Source organism: Drosophila obscura, unplaced genomic scaffold (assembly GCF_018151105.1).
Source record: "Drosophila obscura isolate BZ-5 IFL unplaced genomic scaffold, ASM1815110v1 contig_75, whole genome shotgun sequence".
In the NCBI taxonomy this organism is placed as follows: Eukaryota; Metazoa; Arthropoda; class Insecta; order Diptera; family Drosophilidae; genus Drosophila; species Drosophila obscura.
In genome coordinates this window covers 3,397,197-3,419,588 of record NW_024542867.1, presented here as the reverse complement: position 1 = coordinate 3,419,588, position 22,392 = coordinate 3,397,197, and the positions used below count along the sequence as shown (strand labels likewise).

The 22,392-nt window shown below is 38.4% G+C and overlaps 3 protein-coding genes across 4 annotated transcripts; 2 read left to right on the top strand and 1 right to left on the bottom strand.

Moving 5' to 3' along the window:
- Positions 1 to 3,055: 3,055 nt before the first annotated feature.
- Positions 3,056 to 11,943, top strand: LOC121405115 (nose resistant to fluoxetine protein 6-like). The gene is made up of 10 exons (XM_041595717.1): positions 3,056 to 3,138; positions 9,047 to 9,488; positions 9,562 to 9,916; positions 9,975 to 10,048; positions 10,120 to 10,322; positions 10,387 to 10,499; positions 10,560 to 10,776; positions 10,842 to 11,014; positions 11,086 to 11,551; positions 11,615 to 11,943. Exons 2-10 carry the CDS (start codon positions 9,176 to 9,178, stop codon positions 11,867 to 11,869), a joined length of 2,169 nt encoding a protein of 722 aa, XP_041451651.1. The 5' UTR covers positions 3,056 to 3,138; positions 9,047 to 9,175; the 3' UTR covers positions 11,870 to 11,943.
- A 2,830-nt stretch (positions 11,944 to 14,773) lies between these two features.
- Positions 14,774 to 15,776, top strand: LOC111072152 (40S ribosomal protein S10b). Of its 2 annotated transcripts, none has more exons than XM_022363828.2 (2): positions 14,774 to 14,882; positions 15,144 to 15,776. In XM_022363828.2, the coding sequence occupies exon 2, from the start codon at positions 15,145 to 15,147 to the stop codon at positions 15,625 to 15,627; it is 483 nt and encodes a 160-aa protein (XP_022219520.1). In that variant the 5' UTR covers positions 14,774 to 14,882; position 15,144; the 3' UTR covers positions 15,628 to 15,776. The 2 variants fall into 2 exon arrangements, with proteins under 2 accessions (XP_022219520.1, XP_022219521.1); XM_022363829.2 differs by lacking the exon at positions 14,774 to 14,882 and adding an exon at positions 14,913 to 14,929.
- A 592-nt stretch (positions 15,777 to 16,368) lies between these two features.
- On the bottom strand, positions 16,369 to 18,373 carry LOC111072151 (sin3 histone deacetylase corepressor complex component SDS3). The gene is made up of 4 exons (XM_022363827.2): positions 18,159 to 18,373; positions 17,947 to 18,064; positions 17,159 to 17,867; positions 16,369 to 17,099 (listed from the first exon to the last, which is right to left on the bottom strand). Exons 1-4 carry the CDS (start codon positions 18,232 to 18,234, stop codon positions 17,013 to 17,015), a joined length of 990 nt encoding a protein of 329 aa, XP_022219519.1. The 5' UTR covers positions 18,235 to 18,373; the 3' UTR covers positions 16,369 to 17,012.
- Between the last annotated feature and the right edge of the window lie 4,019 nt (positions 18,374 to 22,392).

Here is a 22,392-nt window from a genome sequence, read left to right as displayed (position 1 = left end):
AGCACATCTCTTGGCATTAAACCCAAAGTCACTTAACACCTCCCTGAAGAGAAATAACGAATTTTAGCTCCACCGTCTCTCCATAGATTTTAATGAACAATACCTTTAACGACGCTTAATTAATGCGTCTATCTAAAAAAGTCAGTATATACATTTTTGAGCTTATGATTTTTTAGAATTATTGAATTTAAAAACAAAATTTTAAATTTTACATTTTTTTGCTACATCTGTTATCTACATACTACATCTACAATGTATATTATACATCTAACATGTAGATTCTACATGTAAAATTTAGATTCTACATCTCCTCCGCCAGCGGTCGCTCTCGTACATAACGCGGCAGAGTGTGCGAGCGAGAAAGATAATGAGTAGCGGGTCTCTATCTGAAGGATGCGCGGGAAGCAACTGAAAATTAATTTCTTCATTCTGGCTATAATTATGAACTGATCTGATTCAGATTCGGCAATCTGGTATATATAGTCATTCTCTACGATACTGCGTTTTTAGTGTTATCGTATCTTTAAAATTGTGCCTGCCACAGATTGTCGTCTTTTGTGGGGGGCGTGATATCACAACAGTCTGGAAACCAAATTTGGTTGCCCTAGCTCTTATAGTCTCTGAGATCTAGGCGCTCATCAAGACAGACAGACGGACATGGCATCCATAATATTAAAGATATGATAAAACGATAAAACGCAGTATCGTAGAGAATGACCATATCTATCAGACAGCCAAATCTGGATCAGATCGAATCCTTATTATAGCCAGAATGAAGAAATTAATTTTCAGTTGCTACCCCCACCTTCTCCGGCGCTGCTGACGCTAGTCATTCTATGTACCCGAGCGCCCGCTGGCGGATAAGATGTAGATCTACATGTTAGATTAAAAAATCATAAGCTTAAAAATTTATATACTGACTGAGTACGGGTATAAAAGTAGAGTCGCGTCCCCAGAAGTGACTCACACGTTCCTTCTCGTTTTTTTTTGTAAAGGCACTTATTGTTTGTTCAATAAAAAATATGTTTAGCCGCCATTTTTGGCGGCTTCATGTTTCCGCTTTTTTTTGTATATGTCAACAAAATTTTGCAGTTCCTGACACAAACATAATAAACCCTTGCGTTAGGTTTTAATATTCAGTTAAAGCACATTTATTATATTTAGATCTAGGATTTTATTATACGTATGCTATACATACCCATCATGTTGGTTTATAATTTTTCCCCTGCCGCTCAAATCGTAAATTCTTGTAACACCCACAATTTTAAATGGACGAGAACACGCAGAACAATATTGAACTATCTTTTCTAAAAATTTGTAGAATATGTTAACTATTGGATCTTGCTATAGACAGAATTAAGCAACAATTTCCTATGATTGATTCTCCTCGTGCCTAGAAGTTAACAGTAGAAGATGAGTTTTCTCGTCTGGCATGTACTCAAAGATAACTGTTTAGCTTTTTAACTGTTTACTGTTTAATTGTATACAATATATGTACAATGTACATACGGCTATATTAAAGCATATGCTCCTTACATTAATTGTATTAATGTACATATGTGAAAGATCCGAAGCAGACTATTTCACGTGGATCCAATAAATTGCCTTAGCCGGCATTTGCTGATTAGACACCTGTCAAAGGGGCTAGTACGATTATCTGATCGGCTCGAAACAATTACGAAATCGTCCAGACACAGACCTTGGTGATAATAATATAGGGTAGACTTTGCTATCAGCTGCACTTTAAACGGCTGAGGCTCCACTGAGAAATGTTTTAACACACATGATGATAGACGGATTTTCGAATTTGGCTCTGCTAAAAACCCACTCACGGTCCACTAGTGGATCAGACATTATTTTGACCAGCCCACAATGGTTTTTTCCCTTTTTTTTTTGGCATAAACTCAAAATTTAAAGCTATTGAGTTAAAATTTGGTTTGTGTACATATTTTAAGGTTCCAAAAATACCAATCAAGTTTCATATGATTTCCAGTACTATTTCATATAGCTGCCATATACCCGATCTGGCTGACTATTTTGTTTATAAAGATATTGAAGTGAAAATTGGCTTGTATACAAATTTTACGGTCACAAGACCACCTACTAAGTTTCATAAGATTTTGAGCACTATTTCATATAGCTGCCATATAACCAATCTGGCCGACTTGCAGCGAGGTGTTATATTACACTTCAGCAAGAGTGTATTAATATAATTGACGAGGGCTTTCACTTTTTTATTATACCCGTACTCAAAAAGAGTTAAGGGGTATATTAGATTTGTGGTAAAAGTGGATATGTGTAACGCAGAGAAGGAAACGTTTCCGACCCCATAAAGTATATATATTCTTGATCAGCATCAATAGCCGAGTCGATAGAGCCATGTCTGTCTGTCCGTCTGTCCGTCTGACCGTCTGTCCGTCTGTCTGTCTTGTTGAGCGCCTAGATCTCAGAGACTATAAGAGCTAGGGCAACCAAATTTGGTTTCCAGACTCATGTGATATCCCACTGCTACAAGTGTATTTCAAAATTTCGCCCCGCCCCCTTCCGCCCCCACAAAGAACGAAAATCTGTGGCAGGCACAATTTTAAAGATACGATAAAACTAAAAACGCAGTATCGTAGAGAATGACCATATCTACCAGACTGCCGAATCTTAATCAGATCGGATCAAAATTATAGCCAGAATGACGACATTAATTTTCAGTTTGCGCCCCCCCCCCCACCCCACCAGAAAACGACAATGCAACTCATTTTCCTTCTCGCTCGCACACTTCTACATACTAGATGTGGAATATACATTGTAGATGTAGATGTAAATAACAGATGTAACAAAAAAAATGTAAAATGTAAAATTTTTTTTTTTTCCTAAAATTCTAAAAAATCATAAGCTCAATAATGTATATACTGACTGAGTACGGGTATAAGTAGAGTCGTGTCCCCAGAAACGACTCACACGTTCCTTCTCGTTTATATATTATGTTTATAATAAATGCTGGTCATTTAAATGTTTTTGAGTGATAGTTTGAAATATGTGCTGCTGTTCTGCGTCTTATGAGCGATTGTTTTGCTCCAAATGTCTACACATATTGTACTAGAAAAATTCGATTTGTTCTAAAACGTGTGAATTCGGAGTAAAAGCGTTAGTGCCTCATTAATCTGCATACTTTGGGAAATAACTACTCACTTAAAACTCTTTGCTAATCTTTGCTATGCAAAAGTACTGATCCACGAAACACAACTTAATTTGTTAAGGTCAATTTAAAACTACACATAGACAAAACACGTCACAATTGGACATAACATAGACACAAATATTTGTAAACAAAATTTTTAAATACCTGGACAATCGTTTTCCATAGCAAGCTATCAAAGTTGTAAAATTTTACCCGCCAATTTCATACAAAACACGTGGTACAATATCAGCTGACTTTAACAACGCGCTTAGTGCTCCACATGTTCAAGTTAAATATAATTTCATCTAGCTAGGGTGTGTAGAAATAAAAAATTGAAACAATTTTAAATAACTAAACAAAAAACGAGAAGGAACGTGTGAGTCGCTTCTGGGGACGCGACTCTACTTATACCCGTACTCAGTCAGTATATACATTTTTGATTTTGATTTTGATTTGATATTTTAGAATTTTACATTTTTTTGCTACATATGTATGTTATCTCCATCTACATCTACAATGTATATTCTACATCTAACCTGTAGATTCTATATGTACCATTTAGATTCTATATCTTCTCCGCTCGAGGGAGCTCGCGCACTGAACGCGGCAGAGTGTGCGAGCGAGTAAGAGAATGAGTAGCGGGTCTCTTGCTGAAGGAGGCGGGCGAAGCAACTGAAAATTAATTTCTTCATTCTGGCTATAATTATAATCCGATCTAATTCAGATTCGGCAACTCGGTAGATATGGTCATTCTGTACGAGACTGCGTTTTCAGTTTTATCGTATCTTTAAAATTGTGCCCGCCACAGATTTTCGTTCTTTGCGGGAGCGGAATGGTCGGGCGAAATTTTGAAATACACTTGTAGCAGTGTGATATCACATTCGTCTGGAAACCTAATTTGGTTGCCCTAGCTCTTATAGTCTCTGAGATCTAGGCGCTCAACAAGACGGACAGACAGACAGACGGACAGACAGACGGACATGGCTATATCGACTCGGCTATTGATGCTGATCAAGAATATATATACTTTATGGGGTCGGAAACGTTTCCTTCTCTGCGTTACACACATCCACTTTTACCACAAATCTAATATACCCCTTAACTCTTTTTTGAGTACGGGTATAAAAATAGACAAAAAATACATTTTAACAAAAATTCAACCCCTTTTCGTTTGCTCTGTTTCCAATTGGCAGTTGGGCCCGCAACATTCCAATAAGTATTTTTTGTTTATTTTTCACTTTTGAGGTTTGGTTAACGAATTTTAGCTCCACCGTTTCTCCGTAGATTTTAATGAACAATACCTTAAACGACGACTAATTAATGCGTCTATCTAAAACTAACGAGAAGGAACGTGTGAGTCGCTTCTAAAGACGCGACTCTACTTATACCCGTACTCAGTCAGTATTTACATTTTTGAGCATATGATTTTCAGAATTTAGAATTAAAAAAAAAAATTTTACATATTACATTTTTTTGCTACATCTGTTATCTACATCTACATCTACAATGTATATTTTACATCTAACATGTAGATTATAGATGTACTATTCATATTCTACATCTTTTCCGCTAGGGGTTGCTCGCGCACTGAACGCGGTAGAGTGTGCGAGCGAGAAGGAAAATGAGTTTCGTTGTCGTTTGTGGGAGGGGGGGCAGGGGAAGCAACTGAAAATTAATTTCGTCATTCTGGCTATAATTATGATCCGATCTAATTCAGATTAAGCAGTCTGGTAGATATGGGCATTCTCTACGATACTGCGTTTTTAGTTTTATCGTATCTTTAAAATTGTGCCTGCCACAGATTTTCGTCTTTTGTGGGGGCGGAAGGGGGCGGGGCGAAATTCTGAAATACACTTGTAGCAGTGGGATATCACATGAGTCTGGAAACCAAATTTGGTTGCCCTAGCTCTTATAGTTTCTGAGATCTAGGCGCTCATCGAGACAGACAGACAGACAGACAGACAGACAGACAGACAGACAGACAGACAGACGGACAGACAGACATGGCTATATCGACTCGGCTATTGATGCTGATCAAGAATATATATACTTTATGGGGTCGGAAACGTTTCCTTCTCTGCGTTACACACATCCACTTTTACCACAAATCTAATATACCCCTTAACTCTTTTTTGAGTACGGGTATAAAAATGCATGCCAAGAAAAAATTTTTCGACTTTTCCCGAGTTTTTAAAGTCTAAATTTTGGGAAAAATACCGCAAAAAAATGATGAAATTTGAATTTGAAAGCTTAATATCTTCCAGGTGTTAAGCTGCAGATACAAATGGTCTGGGTCGGATTTATAGCTGCGTTTGTCAGCTTTTTAGAACTGGATAGTTATATGCAACCAGATATAAGCTACTTAAGTTATGTGAAAAATAGAAGCACTACCTCTGCAAAAAACCATGAAAAAAAATAGCATATTTTAAAAATTCTTTAAAAAAAAATGACACCATAAAAAAAATAATAAAGTACTAAAAAAAATTTTGAAATCCCGAAATCTATCAGAAAAAGTAATTTTGGTTCACAGCCTAAATCAAAAGTTCAATTTTGTCGAGTAGTGTTATTAATTAAATATTTATTATCAAAGTAAACACATTTTCCACCGCACAAAATTGTATGCATCAGCTGTTTTTCCATGGATGGTGCCAGGTCCCAGTCGGAGTTTCACATCTGTCAAAAATTACCACCGATCCTCATAGATGTGCAGTGTGGGAAAGCTATTATACATATAAGAATATATAAACAATTTGTAATATATTTTTATATTTAAAATGAGAAATATGTGAGCGGTAATTCAAACACTTGGAAAATGTATATACCATAACGTTTTTGACTCAAGAGGTTTCCCCAATCCCCCCAAAAAAATTCGTATACGACACAACATCTTAGGAGGTTCCATTTCAACGGACACTTTTTTTCGGAGCTCAGATTTCAGCCTTGTGTGTAGTTCTTTAAAATGTTGGTCATCGTTTATTTAACCTTTTTATTAAAATTATTCACATTTTTCTCCGTTAATTTCAGGAAAATATCATCGTAATATGGTTCCTGGTCCTTGCCGAGGTGGCAAGTTTTTAGCTCGGCAGCGGAATGGCAATCGTAAAATGAAAAGAAAGGAGTTGAATCCATTAAAATCTTAATTTATGCAGATGCAGATAAATAAGAAATTCAATAACCTTTCCAAAACTGTTTTCCTTCTATGAGTGAAATGTGTTCTAGCGGTGGGTGTTTTATTTGCGTCGGTGTTTATTTGCTTATATCAACACTCACTCATATTTATCTAATGCACGCTCGCTAATCGAAGATTCGGCTTTGCTGAGTGGCTTGCACACTGAATTGTCGTATTTTTTGAGAATAAGGACAATGTTCACAATAAATATTAAAAAGGGGAAGTACCGACTATTAAAAGCTTAAGTTTAAAGTTTGGTGCCTTTACCTTGCGCAGTTTATTTTTTGGTCGCTCTGAATTGATTTGCATTTTATTTTAGGCAAAATATGGCCACTAACCTTACAGTTTATTGATTTATCATTTCATACAATCTAAGCTTCCCAACAGAAACACGTGCCTAGCAACGGGAGATTTTTAAGCTAATGGTATGAACATCCGTGCCCAAATATTGCTAAGACTCAATAACAATCTATATATGACGGATATATTTTTACTTGATCCTTTTAATAAAACCCATGGATTCGGGGATGATTATTTTTACTTTAAAAATCGCGATAGAAAAGCTCTTCAAACTGCAGAAGGCCAATATATAGTATTATTCCTCTGCTAATACTTATGAATGGTCGTCACTCTATGTGCGAATATGTATTCATACTAGAGTGGGCCGAAAGTCAAAATTTTTTTTTAACTTAAGCCGCCCCAGTGCACTGGGCACTGCAGTGATAGAAAAGGATTTGTTAAGGGATTGGAAATCGGTTAACGTCTGACCCTTGCGCATCGAGGTCAAAATATTCGCTTTTGGCCAAGTTAGGCAAAGAGTATATGCTCAATTCGGGAGTCTATACTCAAAAAAAAAAAATAACGACGCGACTCTACTTTAGTCAGTATATAAATATGTGAGCTTATGATTTATGTAGTATTTAAAAATATTTTATCAGTTTACATTTTTTCCCTACATCTGTCATTAACTCTACATATACCATGTAGAGAGATTCTACATCTCTTTCTGCGAGCGAGAAAGAGAATGAGTTGCGTCAGCAGCGACGGAGAAGGTGGGGGTAGCAACTCAAAATTAATTTCTTCATTCTGACTATAATAATGATTCGATCTGATCCAGATTCGGCAGTCTGATAGATATGGTCATTCTCTACGATACTGCGTTTTATCGTTTTATCATATCTTTAATATTATGGATGCCACAGATTTTCGTCTTTTGTGGGGGCAGAGCGAATTTTTGACATACGCTTTTGGCAGTGTGATATCACTTGAGTGTGAACACAAAATTTGTTTTTTTAGCTCTTATAGTCTCTGAGATCTAGGCGCTAATCAATATGGACAGACGGACAGACAGACATGGCTATATCGACTCGGCTATTGATGCTGATCAAAAATATAAATATATAACTTATGGGGTCGGAAACGTTTCCATCTCTGCTTTACACACATCCACTTTTTCCACAAATCTAATATACCCATTAACTCTTCGAGTACGGGTAAAAAAATTATTTGCCTTGGTTTCACGCCTTTCACGTGATTGCTCTCTCTCGCTCTCTGTATATCACACACATATTTAAATATTTATATATATACATACATATGTACATATGTGGACTAAGCGGTATGGAAACAGATGAGATGCGTATTCAAAAATTTATTATTTTCAAATATGTCTTTAGGTGGAAAGAGGATAAGAAATATATTTTTATAAAATCAAACCTTAAAATGTTGAGTCCTAGGGCTAAAACTTCAGAATCGGAACACTAGCCCCATGTAAAACAGAACCCCTTCTAAGGAAGGAACATTTTGGGATCTGATCGGAAAAGGTCTATTTTTTTGACAAGCTGTAAGTTTGTTTGTGATTGACTTCTTGGATTTCGAGTTTGTAATTATTCATATCACTGTGATCGATGATACGATTCCGCGTATTTAAAACTTGAATTATCTTAGTTAAACGGAATTACTACGGTGTCAACGAAATACACAAACAAAAAACCCGTTCTTTTATACCTTTTGTCCAACGGGTATCTATGTAGCTTCTAATGCTAAATAATTCCTAAGTGAATTTAGCTTTTTGAAGTGTAATGGCGATTAATGCCAACCGTGGCCCCCATATAATATTCATATGTTTTTGAGAATCCGTAGATGGTTTCACGTTTGCTGATTGTTACTCAAGCACTCTTATAAATCATCCATAGCCATATTCGATCGATCTGTTTATGTTTTGGTTCATTATTATAATTCTTTTCTATGCATTGCCTAACAACATTAATCGGATCAAAGTCCAGGCGGTTGCTCAAGAGTTCTACTTAACAAAAGCGAATTCGCTATACAATATAAATAACAGATTCTAAATATTCAGAGCCTTACACGTTTCTCGACCAATAAAATTTCAAAAATGCTTTTATCTCAGTCCAGACTGATGATATACTGGGGCCTTTTTATAGCAGATTAGGTCTAGAGACAAAATAGTCTAGGCGAATATGAAAAGAAAATGTGGGTGTGGATAAAGGGAAATGGAATACTAGGAACTTCATCGGGATGATTTTATTTTGTAGAAAAGCATAGTCATACCCAGTGTTTACCAAATTCGTCCGATAACTTTACTAGCAGACTTAGCCAATCTTGATCAGACTGCGCTAAGGTAGCCAATCCAATCGGCTCTTCAGATAATAGATTACCTATTAATTGCTCCGGTGCTTTTCCAGATCTACGGAGTGTTCTGTGGTAATAACGACTATGGACGACCTTCCCTTATCGGTGTCGAAGCCCTCGGACATAAAAGCAGAAAAATTCTGTTAGTCAAACAATCAATCGCTAACAACAGACCCAGAGACATGGGTACCACAAGTCTAGTGCTCCAGTTAATGCTGTGTTCCCTGGCGCTCGTCAGCGACAGCGCCAGCTCCAGCGTCAGCCTTGGCCTTCAACCCATACCCATGGCCACAGAGAATTATGTGGCCGCATCGAGACTGCGTCGCTTAGCGGTAGAGTTTTTTGACTACTATCAGAATATTACTCTGGCGGACATGGCGTTGGATATGAATCGGGATCAGCATGCGCTTCCTTCCGCGCTGGATCTAGAATGCCTGGCGGACTTGGCACTACTAACACAGGATCTGGAATCAGCAGAAATCTGGGCCCTCAGAAGTAAATTTCATTGCTGCTTTGATACGTGGATTCACTTTGATACACTATGTTTTTGATTTGTTTAATTTTGCAGTGATTGACTCGTGGGGCTCGTTGCCTTCAGGAATCCTCTACGGAAACTTGAGAGATCTTGGAAACTACGACGAGTGTCTCAACATTGATCACGTTGTCACCACAAGTCACAGCGTCCAGGGAAAGTACTGCTTTGCCAAGGTCTCGCTCGCCCCGAGCTTATCTTCGCGACTCAGCATAAAGACAGCGGTCTGCTTTCCTGCATCCTGCTCAACTGCTCTCATGGACACGATGCTGCGACGGCTGTTCGAGAAGTTGCTCAACGTGGAAATTGATACGGACATGCAGTTGGTGAATGAGAACACGTGCAAGACTGCCCAGAAGGAGCCCTATGATGGCCTCACCATATTCACCATGTATGTCCCATTCTATGGTGATATTGCTTGGTTTATTTTCTTACTCTCCGCATTGCAGAGTCGTGTTGTCGGTGTTGTGTGCTCTGATGGTCCTGTCCACGTTGTATGACTATTTCTTCGTTAAGGATCAGAGTAAGTGACTGAGAAGTAAGAGAACCAAGTTTCATTTTAATTAAGCGAATGCTTTAATCTTTTTTTCTTAGAAAAACTTTCCCCGCTGGTCAAGGCCTTCTCAGCGCGTGCGAACTCGCGTGTACTCTTCCGGATTATAGACACCAGATCGAACCCCAATATTATTGACTGTCTTCACGGAATGCGCTGCCTGTCCTTCATCTGGGTGGTCTACGGACATGACTATGTGGTGGCTGCTATGGGGCCCAATTTGAACTTTATCCAAGCATTTACGGTAAGCACCGACCAATTGCCAACAAAAGTAAAATTGACGCTCAACTCGAATTTCCTTGGCATAGTGGACCCAGTCTGCCTACAGCATGCTGATACAGCATGCGCTTTACTCGGTGGATACCTTCTTCTTCTTGAGCGGACTGTTGCTCGTGGTAATCGCTCTGCGCACAATGGAAAGGTAGGTTTTAACTACCATCATGCTTGTGTTTAGCATATTAATCGTTCGTATGATGCTTAGAACAAAGGGAAAGCTCAACATACCCATGATGTATTTGCATCGCTATCTGCGACTTACACCCGTTCTTGCCTTGGCCATTATCATATACATGAAGATCTTGCCCATTGTAGCTGACGGACCGCTTTACGGTTCAGTTACTTTCGACAATTATACCGTCTGCGAGGAGACCTGGTACTGGTCACTCTTGTATGTTCAGAACTACGTCACGGACAAAATGGTAAGTTGCCCAAGACGATGCAATAATGACATGAAGTCATCTGATGGTGTTTCGAAATCTTCCAGTGCTTGGGTCATTCCTGGTATTTGGCTGTGGACATGCAGCTCTACATTATTTCACCTCTCCTGCTGATTGCATTGTACAAGTGGGGAAGAAAGGGAGCGGCAGCCATTTTTGTTTTAATGCTGCTACTGGCTTCGGGCCTCTTCGTCACAATGGTGATTGGCAAGCACTCCATGTAAGTGAGGACAGGACGTAGAAAATCGGTGGAAACAGATGAACCAGTTATTTAAATCTGCTTCATTGCAGTTTTTACCAAACCAACGATGCCATGCAAAAGATCTACTTCTCCACGCACACACGGGCCTCGCCCTATCTTATCGGTATCCTCTTCGGTTACTTCGTGCACATGAACCGGGGCAAGTCTGTGAAGCTGAACCGCATTGTTGTCTTCCTGGGCTGGATGGGAAGCCTGGCCCTGCTCTTCACCTGCATTTTTGCGTTGTATGGGTACCACAACAACAACGAATCACCGCCTATATTGAATGAGGCCTTCTACCTGACACTCACACGCATTGCGTGGCCCCTGGGGCTGTGCTGGGTAGTGTTCGCCTGCATGCACGGCTATGGCGGCCTGGCCAACAGCTTCCTCTCGTCGCCACTGTGGCAGCCCCTTTCGAGGCTTTCCTATTCTGCCTACATCTTTCACATGTTCATCGAAAGCCTCAACGGCGGCATTACGCGCACCAACACCTTCTTCAGTGACTACGAAGTGGTGAGTTCAGATAGCATTTGATTGTGTGGAGACAACTGATGACTGAAATTTACCTCATTCTAGATGCTTCGCTTCTGGGGCGACTTTGGTTTCACTCTGTTGCTCGCCTTCTTCATGTACATCCTTATCGAAGCACCCTTCGGTAATCTGGAAAGCCTATTGCTGCCCACTCACAGGACCAAGGAAAAGCCCGTCCTCGTCACGCAACACAAGACTGGTGAGGCCATCGAAGCACCACCTGCACCTGTTCCTACTCTTATGACGAAGTCACCCCTGCCTGAAGTAAGAAGCAAAGAGGCTGCGCACACGAACAATTAGGTTTTAATTTTAGATTTCCGTATTTATGATAGTTCTAGAATTTTGTTCATTTCTATAAGTAAATTAAATAAAATAATGTTTATGCCGAAAATTTGTTCACTTAATGATACATATGTATGTACATATTTTGTATATGTATGTATGTATGTATGTATGGACACATGTAAATCTCTTACAATTGTAATTCAAATTAAAAATCTAAAAGATCTCTTCGAAGGGGCCAGAGATTGACATTCCAACTGACTTTGAATTCTAAATGACACAGCTGGCTCTCTCGGTTGTTTTCAGAAATCTCTAGTACTATGACTAGAGATTTGGTTAAAAACACTGTTGTGAGCTGTCGGGTTTTTCCGGCCGCCTGAATAAAATATGTCTAATTGTCTTTATTCTCGACAATTTTCAAATTACGATAATTCAAGTCGTCTTCGTGACACAAGGTTAAAACAAATGTCCATAAGTACATACATACATATGCATAAGTAATTGCAATGGTCTTTGGACCAAGCTGCATTGCGTAACGTGCAACCCACGGAGTAGGAAAGATGTTCCTTCCTAGCTTGGACGGCACGCAAAATTGCATTCCGGCTGCTGGCTACGAGTGTGGTGCTCTTTTAAAATGGTCATAAGCTAATGCCTACCCTATTATTATCTAAAAATTCTAAAGCGTGCACAAAACGACAAAGCCGTAATCAACCGGACGGAGAAACACAACACCTTAAACGGAAGACAATACCTACAGTAAGAACACATATTATTCGGACACCCTTGTCACTCTAGTTTAAACACCTATAACTTGGCGTACGGTTAAGTTAAACAGAAAAGATCAACATTTCTACTATCCGTTCACAGAAAAATATTTAAATTTTCTACTATGGTATCCTTATAAAAATGAACTTAAGCAAAAAAGTAACTATTTAACGCACAATTTTTGCTTATGGTTATGAAAATTTAGGTTTATATTTAATGTCATTCTACGATTGCCATTCCGTTGCCGAGCTAAAAACATTCCACCTAGTTTTTTCTTAAATTTAGTTTTATTCGGAGTTTTAAATTCCAATGATTATTCGCATTCAATGGTACTAAATAAAAGATATAAAATAATAGCTTTAATTCACTTCATTCCCATTTTAAACCGTGGAAAATTAAGTGTGGAATTCATTTTGAGTTGGTAACGTGGGATCGTGTGTAGGTAAATTTCTGTTTGAAATTCAAAAAAATGTATGATATTTTCCTGAAGTTTATGGAGAACGAGAGAACTCTGAGAGTCGGTTCTGCTGCCGCAGCTCTACTTTTATACCCGTACTCAGTAAGTATATACATTTTTGAGCTTTTGATTTGTGTGGAATTTTCAAATATTTTATCTGTTTACATTTTTTGCTACATCTGTCATCTACATCTCTTTTCGTACACCTCCGATAGAGGGCGCACACTGCAGGCAGTGCTAGCGAAATAAAACAAATTTTGTTTTCAAAAAATATTTTCTTCACAATAGTCGCGGCGGTTGCACGGGAAGCGTCGCCATCTTCTGCTGCTGCTGGCTATCAGCATTCCTTTGCCAATAAAATATTGGGGAGCCCAGGATATGCTTGGGGAAGAGCGACCCCAGCCGAAGCAGGCATTTCATTAACTTTGTTTACTTTAAACAAAACCAAACAGCTGTCTAAGCAGTATAGCCGCGCGGAATGCAGTGCGCAGCTCTGGTCACACCAGAAAAATATATGGCACAATTTGCTAGCAACATTTTTTTGGAGCTGAGTACTAGGCTGAAAGTCCCGTACTCAGATCAGCTTAATTTGTTGTCAACCGAATCAGGAATGATATTCGTATGGAAACGATAAGAAATAATCCCTGCTTTTGTTTGACAAAAAATTTAGCGGCTTGCTTTTAGCAGACGAGTACTCAATTCCGAAAACAAAAATTTGAATAGATACTAAAAAAGCAACCGATGGTATTCCATATGTATATGTATACACACACCCTCATATTCAAAGAAAACAAAAGAAATAGGCGCAAGCCGGCAAGAAAAAAGAAAACAACAACCATATATGTACATATGTATGTATTTCGCTTGGTGCCCAGTGCAACCAAAGTGGGCAGAGTGCATGCTCTACTGTTTTGTATTTTTTTACAAATAGAATCTGTTAAAATTCCCTATTTTGTGTGAAAGAAAGTAAAAATGTCTTATTTTTGGGCGCTGTGGAGCTGAACGACGACAGTGCAAACTGCAATATTGGATAAACCCGTTCCTGGGGGACAGAAAAGCCATAAGCATGTTTTTTATCTCCTTATATATTAAGAAAATGTGTACCAGGTATACAATTAGTAAATTATAATATCCATCTAGTTAGCATTCATTCGACTGCCTTAATTAGATTAAATTTGTATTTATTATTGCACTTTACGCTGCTTTTTCGCTTGTTTCCTTCCATTTTTAACGTGTATGTGTGTGTTTGCTTATGTCGATAAAAGATAGAATAATTCTTTATTCCGCTCGAGATGGGAAAATATCATCATCATATCTATCGTCCTCTTTTTCCTTGAACTGAGTACTGCCCGCCGTACCGACCCTAGCAAACACATTTTGCTTGAAGATATTTCGTATCGGTTTCATACGAATATCATCCCTGATTTTGCTAGCCTACACTTTTATCGGATCTGGGTATTTGGCTTTGAAAAATATTTCGATGCATCAAATAATTTCTAAATTTGTTGTCGCAAAAAAGGCAGCTAATTTGTAAGTTCTTGTACTCTGTCCTGGGGCAGAGTAAAACCAATAAAAACTAAAACAGAAACGACCTAATTCAATTTGCCAAGCTCGGCCCAACTTACTACCGCCATCTAGACAGAAGTAGAGATACTACATCGAGCTGACAGTCAAATTGTGGGTTTCCATCGGAGCAACTCTGAGTTTGGCATTCGCATGTGCACGTAGCTTGTGCGCTCGCCTAAGAAGAAGAACGCTGTCAATTTTCTTTTCCTTTCTTTCCGGTCTCTGCTACATAGAAGACGCAAAGTACGTTAAATTGCTGAAAGTAATCTTGAAAATTAAACGAAATCCGAGTCAGTGAAGAATAAAAAAGTTCAGCAGTGCTGGCGGTGGCATTCACCGGTGGCATTGTTATTCATGTTGTGCTCCTTTTTTGTTTACGTTTCCAAAAAATGTACATTTGATGAAAGCATCTGTACCCCCCTACTCCCAAAGATCGAACAACAACAACCATAACAAAAGCAAACTAATACTTTTTTTTACTCTTTTTTTTTTTTGTTTGTGCAGCATGTTCATGCCAAAGGCCCATCGTGTCGCCATCTACGAGTACCTCTTCAAAGAGGGCGTCATTGTGGCGAAAAAGGATTTCCATGCACAGAAGCACCCAGAGTTGGAGTCTATTCCCAATCTTCATGTCATCAAGGCACTGCAGTCGCTGCATTCTCGCGGCCTTGTCAAGGAGCAGTTTGCTTGGAGACACTACTACTGGTATTTGACCAACGAGGGCATTGAAGAGCTCCGCAGCTACCTGCACTTGCCTCCAGAGATTGTGCCCTCGACCCTGAAGCGCCCCGCGCGCTCTGAGACCGTGCGCCCACGCCCAGCTGCTGGCGGCCCACGCGGTGCTGGTGATGCCTCAAAGACCGGCGAGGATCGCTCGGCTTACAGACGCGCCCCTGGTGGCAGCGGTGTAGACAAGAAGGGGGACGTCGGACCTGGCGCTGGAGAGGTTGAGTTCCGTGGCGGATTCGGTCGTGGCTCGCGCAACTAAAGTTGCAGCGCTCCACCTTTTTTTTATGTATCCATTAAACAAACGAGAATGTTGAGAGGTTCTAATCAGTCCACAACAACAACATAAAAGAAATGTGTACATGTTTTATGATACGAATGACGATAAATTGTAAAACATACGCAAGTGAACATCCAAGTTTTGTTTTATTTTTTTAATGTTAATGTGTGCATCAAGGAAAGGAAATCATCAAGGCAACACAGCCTACCGGCAATTTCCGCGTCGACAAGAATTTCATGCTGTCGTTTCTCTCTTAACAATTGGGAAAGATCGTGAATTTCGCAGCATCGAAAGCAAAGCCCTTTGGCTTTGAAAAACATTGTTTCTCTTATTTTCCACATTGCTAAGACTGGTCCACTGAACCCCAACAGCTCAGACAAGACTTGGCTTGGCCAAACGCAAAAGAATGAATTAGTCGAATTTTGATGATTATGATCATTAACCATTCTCATTTATAATGTGGCCATTCTCATACACTTTAAGAGCTGTATGGTAAATGAACACAACCTGGTGGTTTGTTGCACTGCCAGCAGATCAGAACGATTACATGACTTTTTATTTCTAGTCTCACTGCACTTCCCTAACTTGAAGGGTAGTGGAATACGACCGACCACGGCCATGTTGCTATATAATGTACATTTCTGGACGCTGACTGTGAGGTAATTGCGGCAATGCAAGGAGCCTCTAAAGTATGGAAATTCAATTTAATAAAAAAAATACCAATTCATATAAAATAATGTTTTATTATTTACAGCTTGTTAAAATAAACTTCTCACTTAACCTACGGCTCAGTTCCTACCCAGCAGTATTGTACATCGAAATGCGTGAAAACTAACTTCGGAAAGCCGATGTTTATGTACCCTTCCAGTTCGACTAGTTAATTGATCTACTTAAAACCGAAAATGTGTGATAATCTGATTTCAGCAGGAACTCAGAAATTGAGTTTTTCCAATATCAGCTTCATGCAGGGCGCACAACTTAAAATAAAAAAATTTGGCTATGGAAAAAAAAAAATTTCAACGAAATGAACTGGCAAATCCATTGAATTTGAGTTAAATGTTGATAAGCTGTACGTACTTCATATACTAAAACCGGCCGATTCGACCATTTTCGCTCATTTTCAATAACGAAGGAGAAAAAAAAAGGTAAACCGAAGGCAGCAGGGAAACAGAAAATCGGACTGAAATCGGAGGGGGAGATGCTTCCTATCTGTGCGTGACGAACTTCTGCAAGTGTACATATTTATGTATGTATGTATGTATACTTATATACATGCTTTCTAGCAACTTCTATAACTTAAAGCAACTGATGTGTTGGAGAGCTTATGCTGTGGGATCGAACCAAAACAGTTATTGGCACTCTGCTGGCTATCGACGCTTTATCGATATTTTTCCTTTGGCCAAATGCGACATGTTGATCTTGACCTTGCTCTCGTTCGTACGCTTCACCCAAACCTGAAAATGGCAAGCGATTAGCCAAAAGAAAAGGAGACGCGGCTGACAGGAGTACGTACCACTTCATTACCGATAGCCGTGATGGTTGCTGCAAATTTGCTCAAGTCCTTGCCCTCCACATAGACCTGCTGGCCACGACAGAACCATCGCCGCTCGTAAAGCAACTTGTTGTCCTCGATGCGTGTTTCCACGTAGCTGTTAGCCGGCGGGTCAGTCAGTAGTATGTGCGATTGCTGCTGTTGGGTGCTTGTATAGGAAACAATACCGTTCTGCTGCAAGCTATTTGGACCCAAGGGTTTGCCGCGTTGTATAACCTTGAGATCAGATTCAATTTCCTTGTCGTCTAGCTGATAAACTAGAAGCTGACCGGTGGCTGGTTTTCGACGCTTCTCTATCACCGGCATTGGTTCGTTCGGTCGTCGGCGTAACTTTCGCGTCACCGTCGTTTTAATCTCCATGGAATCGCTGGTCAGCTCCAAACTATACCGTTCGTTTTCGATCAATCGCTTTCGGTCCTCAAAATCTGATATCAAATTGTCCTTAAGATCCATCATCTTCTCGTCATACTCCTTCTGAGCGGCCTTCTTCTCCAGAATATAGTCTCGCTCGACGCATTCGCGCATGTAATCCTTGTATATCTCATTCAACCTACGCCGCTCTTTAAGTTGGTTGTCCAGCTTCTTAACGCGTTTTATATACTCTGGATGGATGAGCTGATTCAGCTCCTCCATTTGCTTTTGCAGATTAAGAAGCTTGTGCTGGTACATTCTGTGAAAAAAATGGGAGATAGGAAGCGAAACAATTGAAATCGCATATGCAGATCGGATATCGCATGTCTCGCACTTACTGCTCTTTGAGCTCGCTGTTGCTGCCAATGTTGTTGTTTGTGCTGTTGTTTGATGTGCCGTTAGTGACACCGTAGCGATTAGGACTGCGGAACTCTGTTTCGCTAGCGTCGTCCGTATCTAAAATTGGAATTTGTAAGCATTTAATGGTTAGTTTTATGCTGAGAAATCGTGTGGTCTGCTTTTGTTTTGGGCAACACAGGTACGCGCTTACCTTCTTCACTGCGCTCGTCTCCAATGGATTCGTCATCATAGTTATCGCGCGTGTAAAAGCTGTAGTAGTTGGACATTGCTTTGTTTTTATTCTTGAACCCGAAGTCTTTTGTAAAGATCTCCTACTATTTTTCAGCAACTGTTTATTTTTTTCAATGAAGCCCGAGGAAAACACACACACACACTTACTTTCTCGTGAATGGGCATTCAATCGATAGTAAAGAATATTTTTTAGAACTAACTATCGAGTCTTATTCGATAAGACATTCAACACATTGTAGCCTAGTACTCAGACGCGCTAAATTTTCCGTCGACCGAATCAGGGATGATATTCGTATGGAAACGATAAGAAATCATCCCTGTCTATTGTTCGACAAAAAATGTAAGGCCTAGTACTCAGACCTGAAAAAACACATCGCGAACAGAATTAGGGTTATTATATATTATGATATTCGTATGAAAACCATAGTACTCAGATCGAAAAAAACACCTAGCGAACAGAATCGGGGTTGATATTCGTATGAAACCGATAATAAATGTTTTACGGCAAAAACTGTTTTCTAGGCTCTGTACGGAAGGCAGTACTCAGATCGAAAAACAAAAAGGTCGGTATATACTGGAAAAGTATCAGAAGTATTTGCTTGTTTTTTTGGTATGTCTCGACCAGCCTCGAAAACGATATCCATTTGATATCTTTTGCCAGCAAACACGAAGCAAATATTGCAATAAGAGAACAAAAAACCAAATGAAATATTTTAATAATGAAGACAAATAGAATCTAATTAATGCAGCATTATATAAAGGACAATTATAGGTTTTGAAAGCAATATTTGTTTTATATTTATGAAAATTAATAAAAATATTATATTATAATATCCATATAATTGTCATTCATATACATAGCTGCTTTAATTAGATTCTATTTTTTCTTCATTATTTATATATTTTATTTGGGTTTTTTTCCTCATATTGCAATGTTTGCTAGTAGAAGTTATAAAATGTATATTATATTTTTCGAGGGGCTAGCAACATACCAACGAGTACCAGACTACCAGATTACAAACCATACAGTATATAGATTTGCCAGTTCATATAACGATTGTGTCGCAGCTAAATGTTCTGTCCCAGGTCCCCAGGTCTTCGGCTCGTGGGGTGTGGACCTGAGACGTTCGGCATTTTTTCGACATGTTCGATTCATGACGAGATGCGAAAGCAAGCCGATAATTGCAAATGTACATATGTGTGTACACAGACACCACAAAATATTTGCCAATGTTTATTTTTCGGAACCACGGTTTTGATTTTTTAGGTTCCAGGTTACGTTAATGTGTGTGTGCCACGCAATCTCACATACTGTGCATGTTTGGGTTCTACAATTTGTGGCGGCTTGAACCAAAATTCGTTTTTGGTTTTGTTGAAATAAATACAATATATAAAAATTAAAAGATGTTAATTGTTTGTTTTATTTGAAATTGCACATTTAAATATACATATCCCTATTTAAGACATGTTTTTTCTAAATTAAATATTGTGCAAATGCCGTTGGCTTTCGACTTTGTCAATAAATTTATATTTATAGATTTATAGAGCTACCAATTTCACCGGTTCGCCATTGTTGATAGCGTCTCTATTCTCCAGCACTCAGTTTCTTTTGATTATGTCGTATGAATTTAAGTCGTTCACTCTATATCTTTGCGTACATGTCGACAATAAATTGTTGGCACAGCTCACAACATCGTAGAATGATGAAGAATTTCACGTACAAAATTTAAAAAAATGAATTTTTGAACATGGAAACAATAAATTTGAATCCTTAACAAATTTCGTAAATTTTTTAGAATCGAAAATTTTAGTAATATTGGGTTAAAAACTAAAATAAAAAGTACCTGTGAAATTATACTTTTTTTTATCTTAAGATAGGCAACAGTTGCTTAAAACGTAACCATTCGCTCTGTATTAAATGTGTAACATATCTACCTAAGTGCCCACTAAGCGGTTTTGCGCCCCGTTTTGTCCCAAGAGTTGCACGTTCAAAGTTGCGCGGCAAATCACAAAAGCAAGTTGTTTTTTTTATTTTTTAGTGTCAAATGTTGGACAGCTGCTTTGGTCAGCTGTAAGCTGTCTGTCAAATGCAATTAATTAGACAAAGTGAAAGATCAACTTTAAGCTCAGCTTTAATTCTTAAATTTAGCTTAGAGAGAAATGGAACCGCTTTAGCGTATGTACTAGTGTACTCTTATGAACGGTGAACGTCTTATTGTGATTCACGTCACTAGATAAAATATATGTTTCTCTTAAATTTGTAATAAATACATATTTTCAATATGTCTTTAATAAGCTCTGATCCAATAATATCTTGCAAACGGAATTTTCGGAAAAAAAATTTCACACATTTCAAAAAGTAGCTTTGTCCCTTTTAAAAGCTTCAGCAATAAATAAATGCGATAACCAAAGTGAAGAAAACGAAAATTATATCGAGTCTGATTAATGTACATATTATTTAAATTTTTGTATTTATAATCTTTGTTTTTATTAATAAACTTTGCATTTCATATGACCCTTTCTTTATTTCAAAGAAAAACGGGTTTTCATGCATTTATAGCATGTTGGCTATATATTATATAGTCCACCGATTCTTATTATTCTTCATGGATATAGTCTAAAAGGATATATAATATATTAGGGAAAATTTCAGCGTTATAAATGATGGAATTCCTATTTTGACTGAAATAAAATATCCAAAAATTAATTTGTACTTTTATTGAGCTGAATGAGAAGTGTAAGTGTGTATATGACACTTGTTGCTAGCAAAAATAGTGACGCAACAAACTTAGAAAAGTCTATTGTCATAACATTTTAACTCTGCTGCAAAGAGAGCGACAGCATGAGACACAAAATGCAAAATGTTTGTTCGTAGTCGTCTCTAGAGTCTGGACACTTCTAATGGCTTTCAGTCGAACAACTGAGGCACTACTTAATACAAAATTATGTTTTCCAGCAATATACAACCACCAAGCCAGCAAAATTGTATCCGCAAGTAAAAACAATCGATTAATCGCGAGTAGACACTCCCAGCTCAACTGGAAAGCCAACTGGAAGCATATATTTATCTCGCTTTGACTGCAGACATAAGGCCATCCCTATTTTTTCAGTTAGTCAGTTAGCAAAGTCTAATGTCATAGCACCATTAATACCACTTACTAAATGGCATGTACATATGTATGTACATATATAATGGGGCAGTTCAAAAAAGCGAAACGTCCCAACGGAGGTTGGGACCCCTCAAGAGGTCGCAGAGGTCTTGCTTCCACTCTGAGAGAGCTTTTAATATATGATATACGAATATAAAGCCTCCGTTTATTATTTTCGTTAACAAATACATAAGCAAGCTGTTTTCAAACGCAATAACGCAACTTATGCCAATATAATATGTATATCGACTCGCACATATGTATGTACATATGTATAGATATGCATACATTATGGAAACTCGGAAACTACACGAATTGAATATATCTCTATATATGTACATATGTGTATGTACATATCTGAGTATCGGTAATTTATAAATACATATGTGCAGAAGATTACTACTGTAAAGATCCCTCAATTTCGAATTGAATTTGTACATATTACATAGAATTAAGACGAGTAATTATAAAGTTTGATTTACGTTTTCGCTGCCTGTAAATAACTATTTGTACATTTCACACCCACATGTACATATGTATATATGTGTGGTATGAATGCAATGCGTACTTTTGTTTTGAATATTAACAGCAATTGCTGTTTGCCCGCAGTTGCTTTCGTTGGCTGACACAAATTTCCGAGCTGTCGTCATGGGAGAACGATGCTAATGGATGGCGACTCTCCGTACGCCCACGTACACGGAGATATCTGCTGGCTGCGCTATTCGCCCGCGCTAAGAAATTTATATGTACATCAGACGGAAATTCCATGCTAAATCATCGCTGGCAAATTTTGATGGATTTGTGCATGAGATGGTGGCGTCTGGGAGTGCACAGTGGGCTCATTTATATGTGGATAGTGCCCAAAAATACCCATCGACCCATCAGTATACTAATTTTACTGAGTGGTCTATGAAGTGTAAAACGTATATGCGAAAATGAGCATGGCCCACAAAATAATTTTTTCAGAATTTTTCTTAGCTTATATGCTATTTAATTTACGATGTTAATTTTGTAGTAAAAGAATAAATAAAAGCAATAAAAACT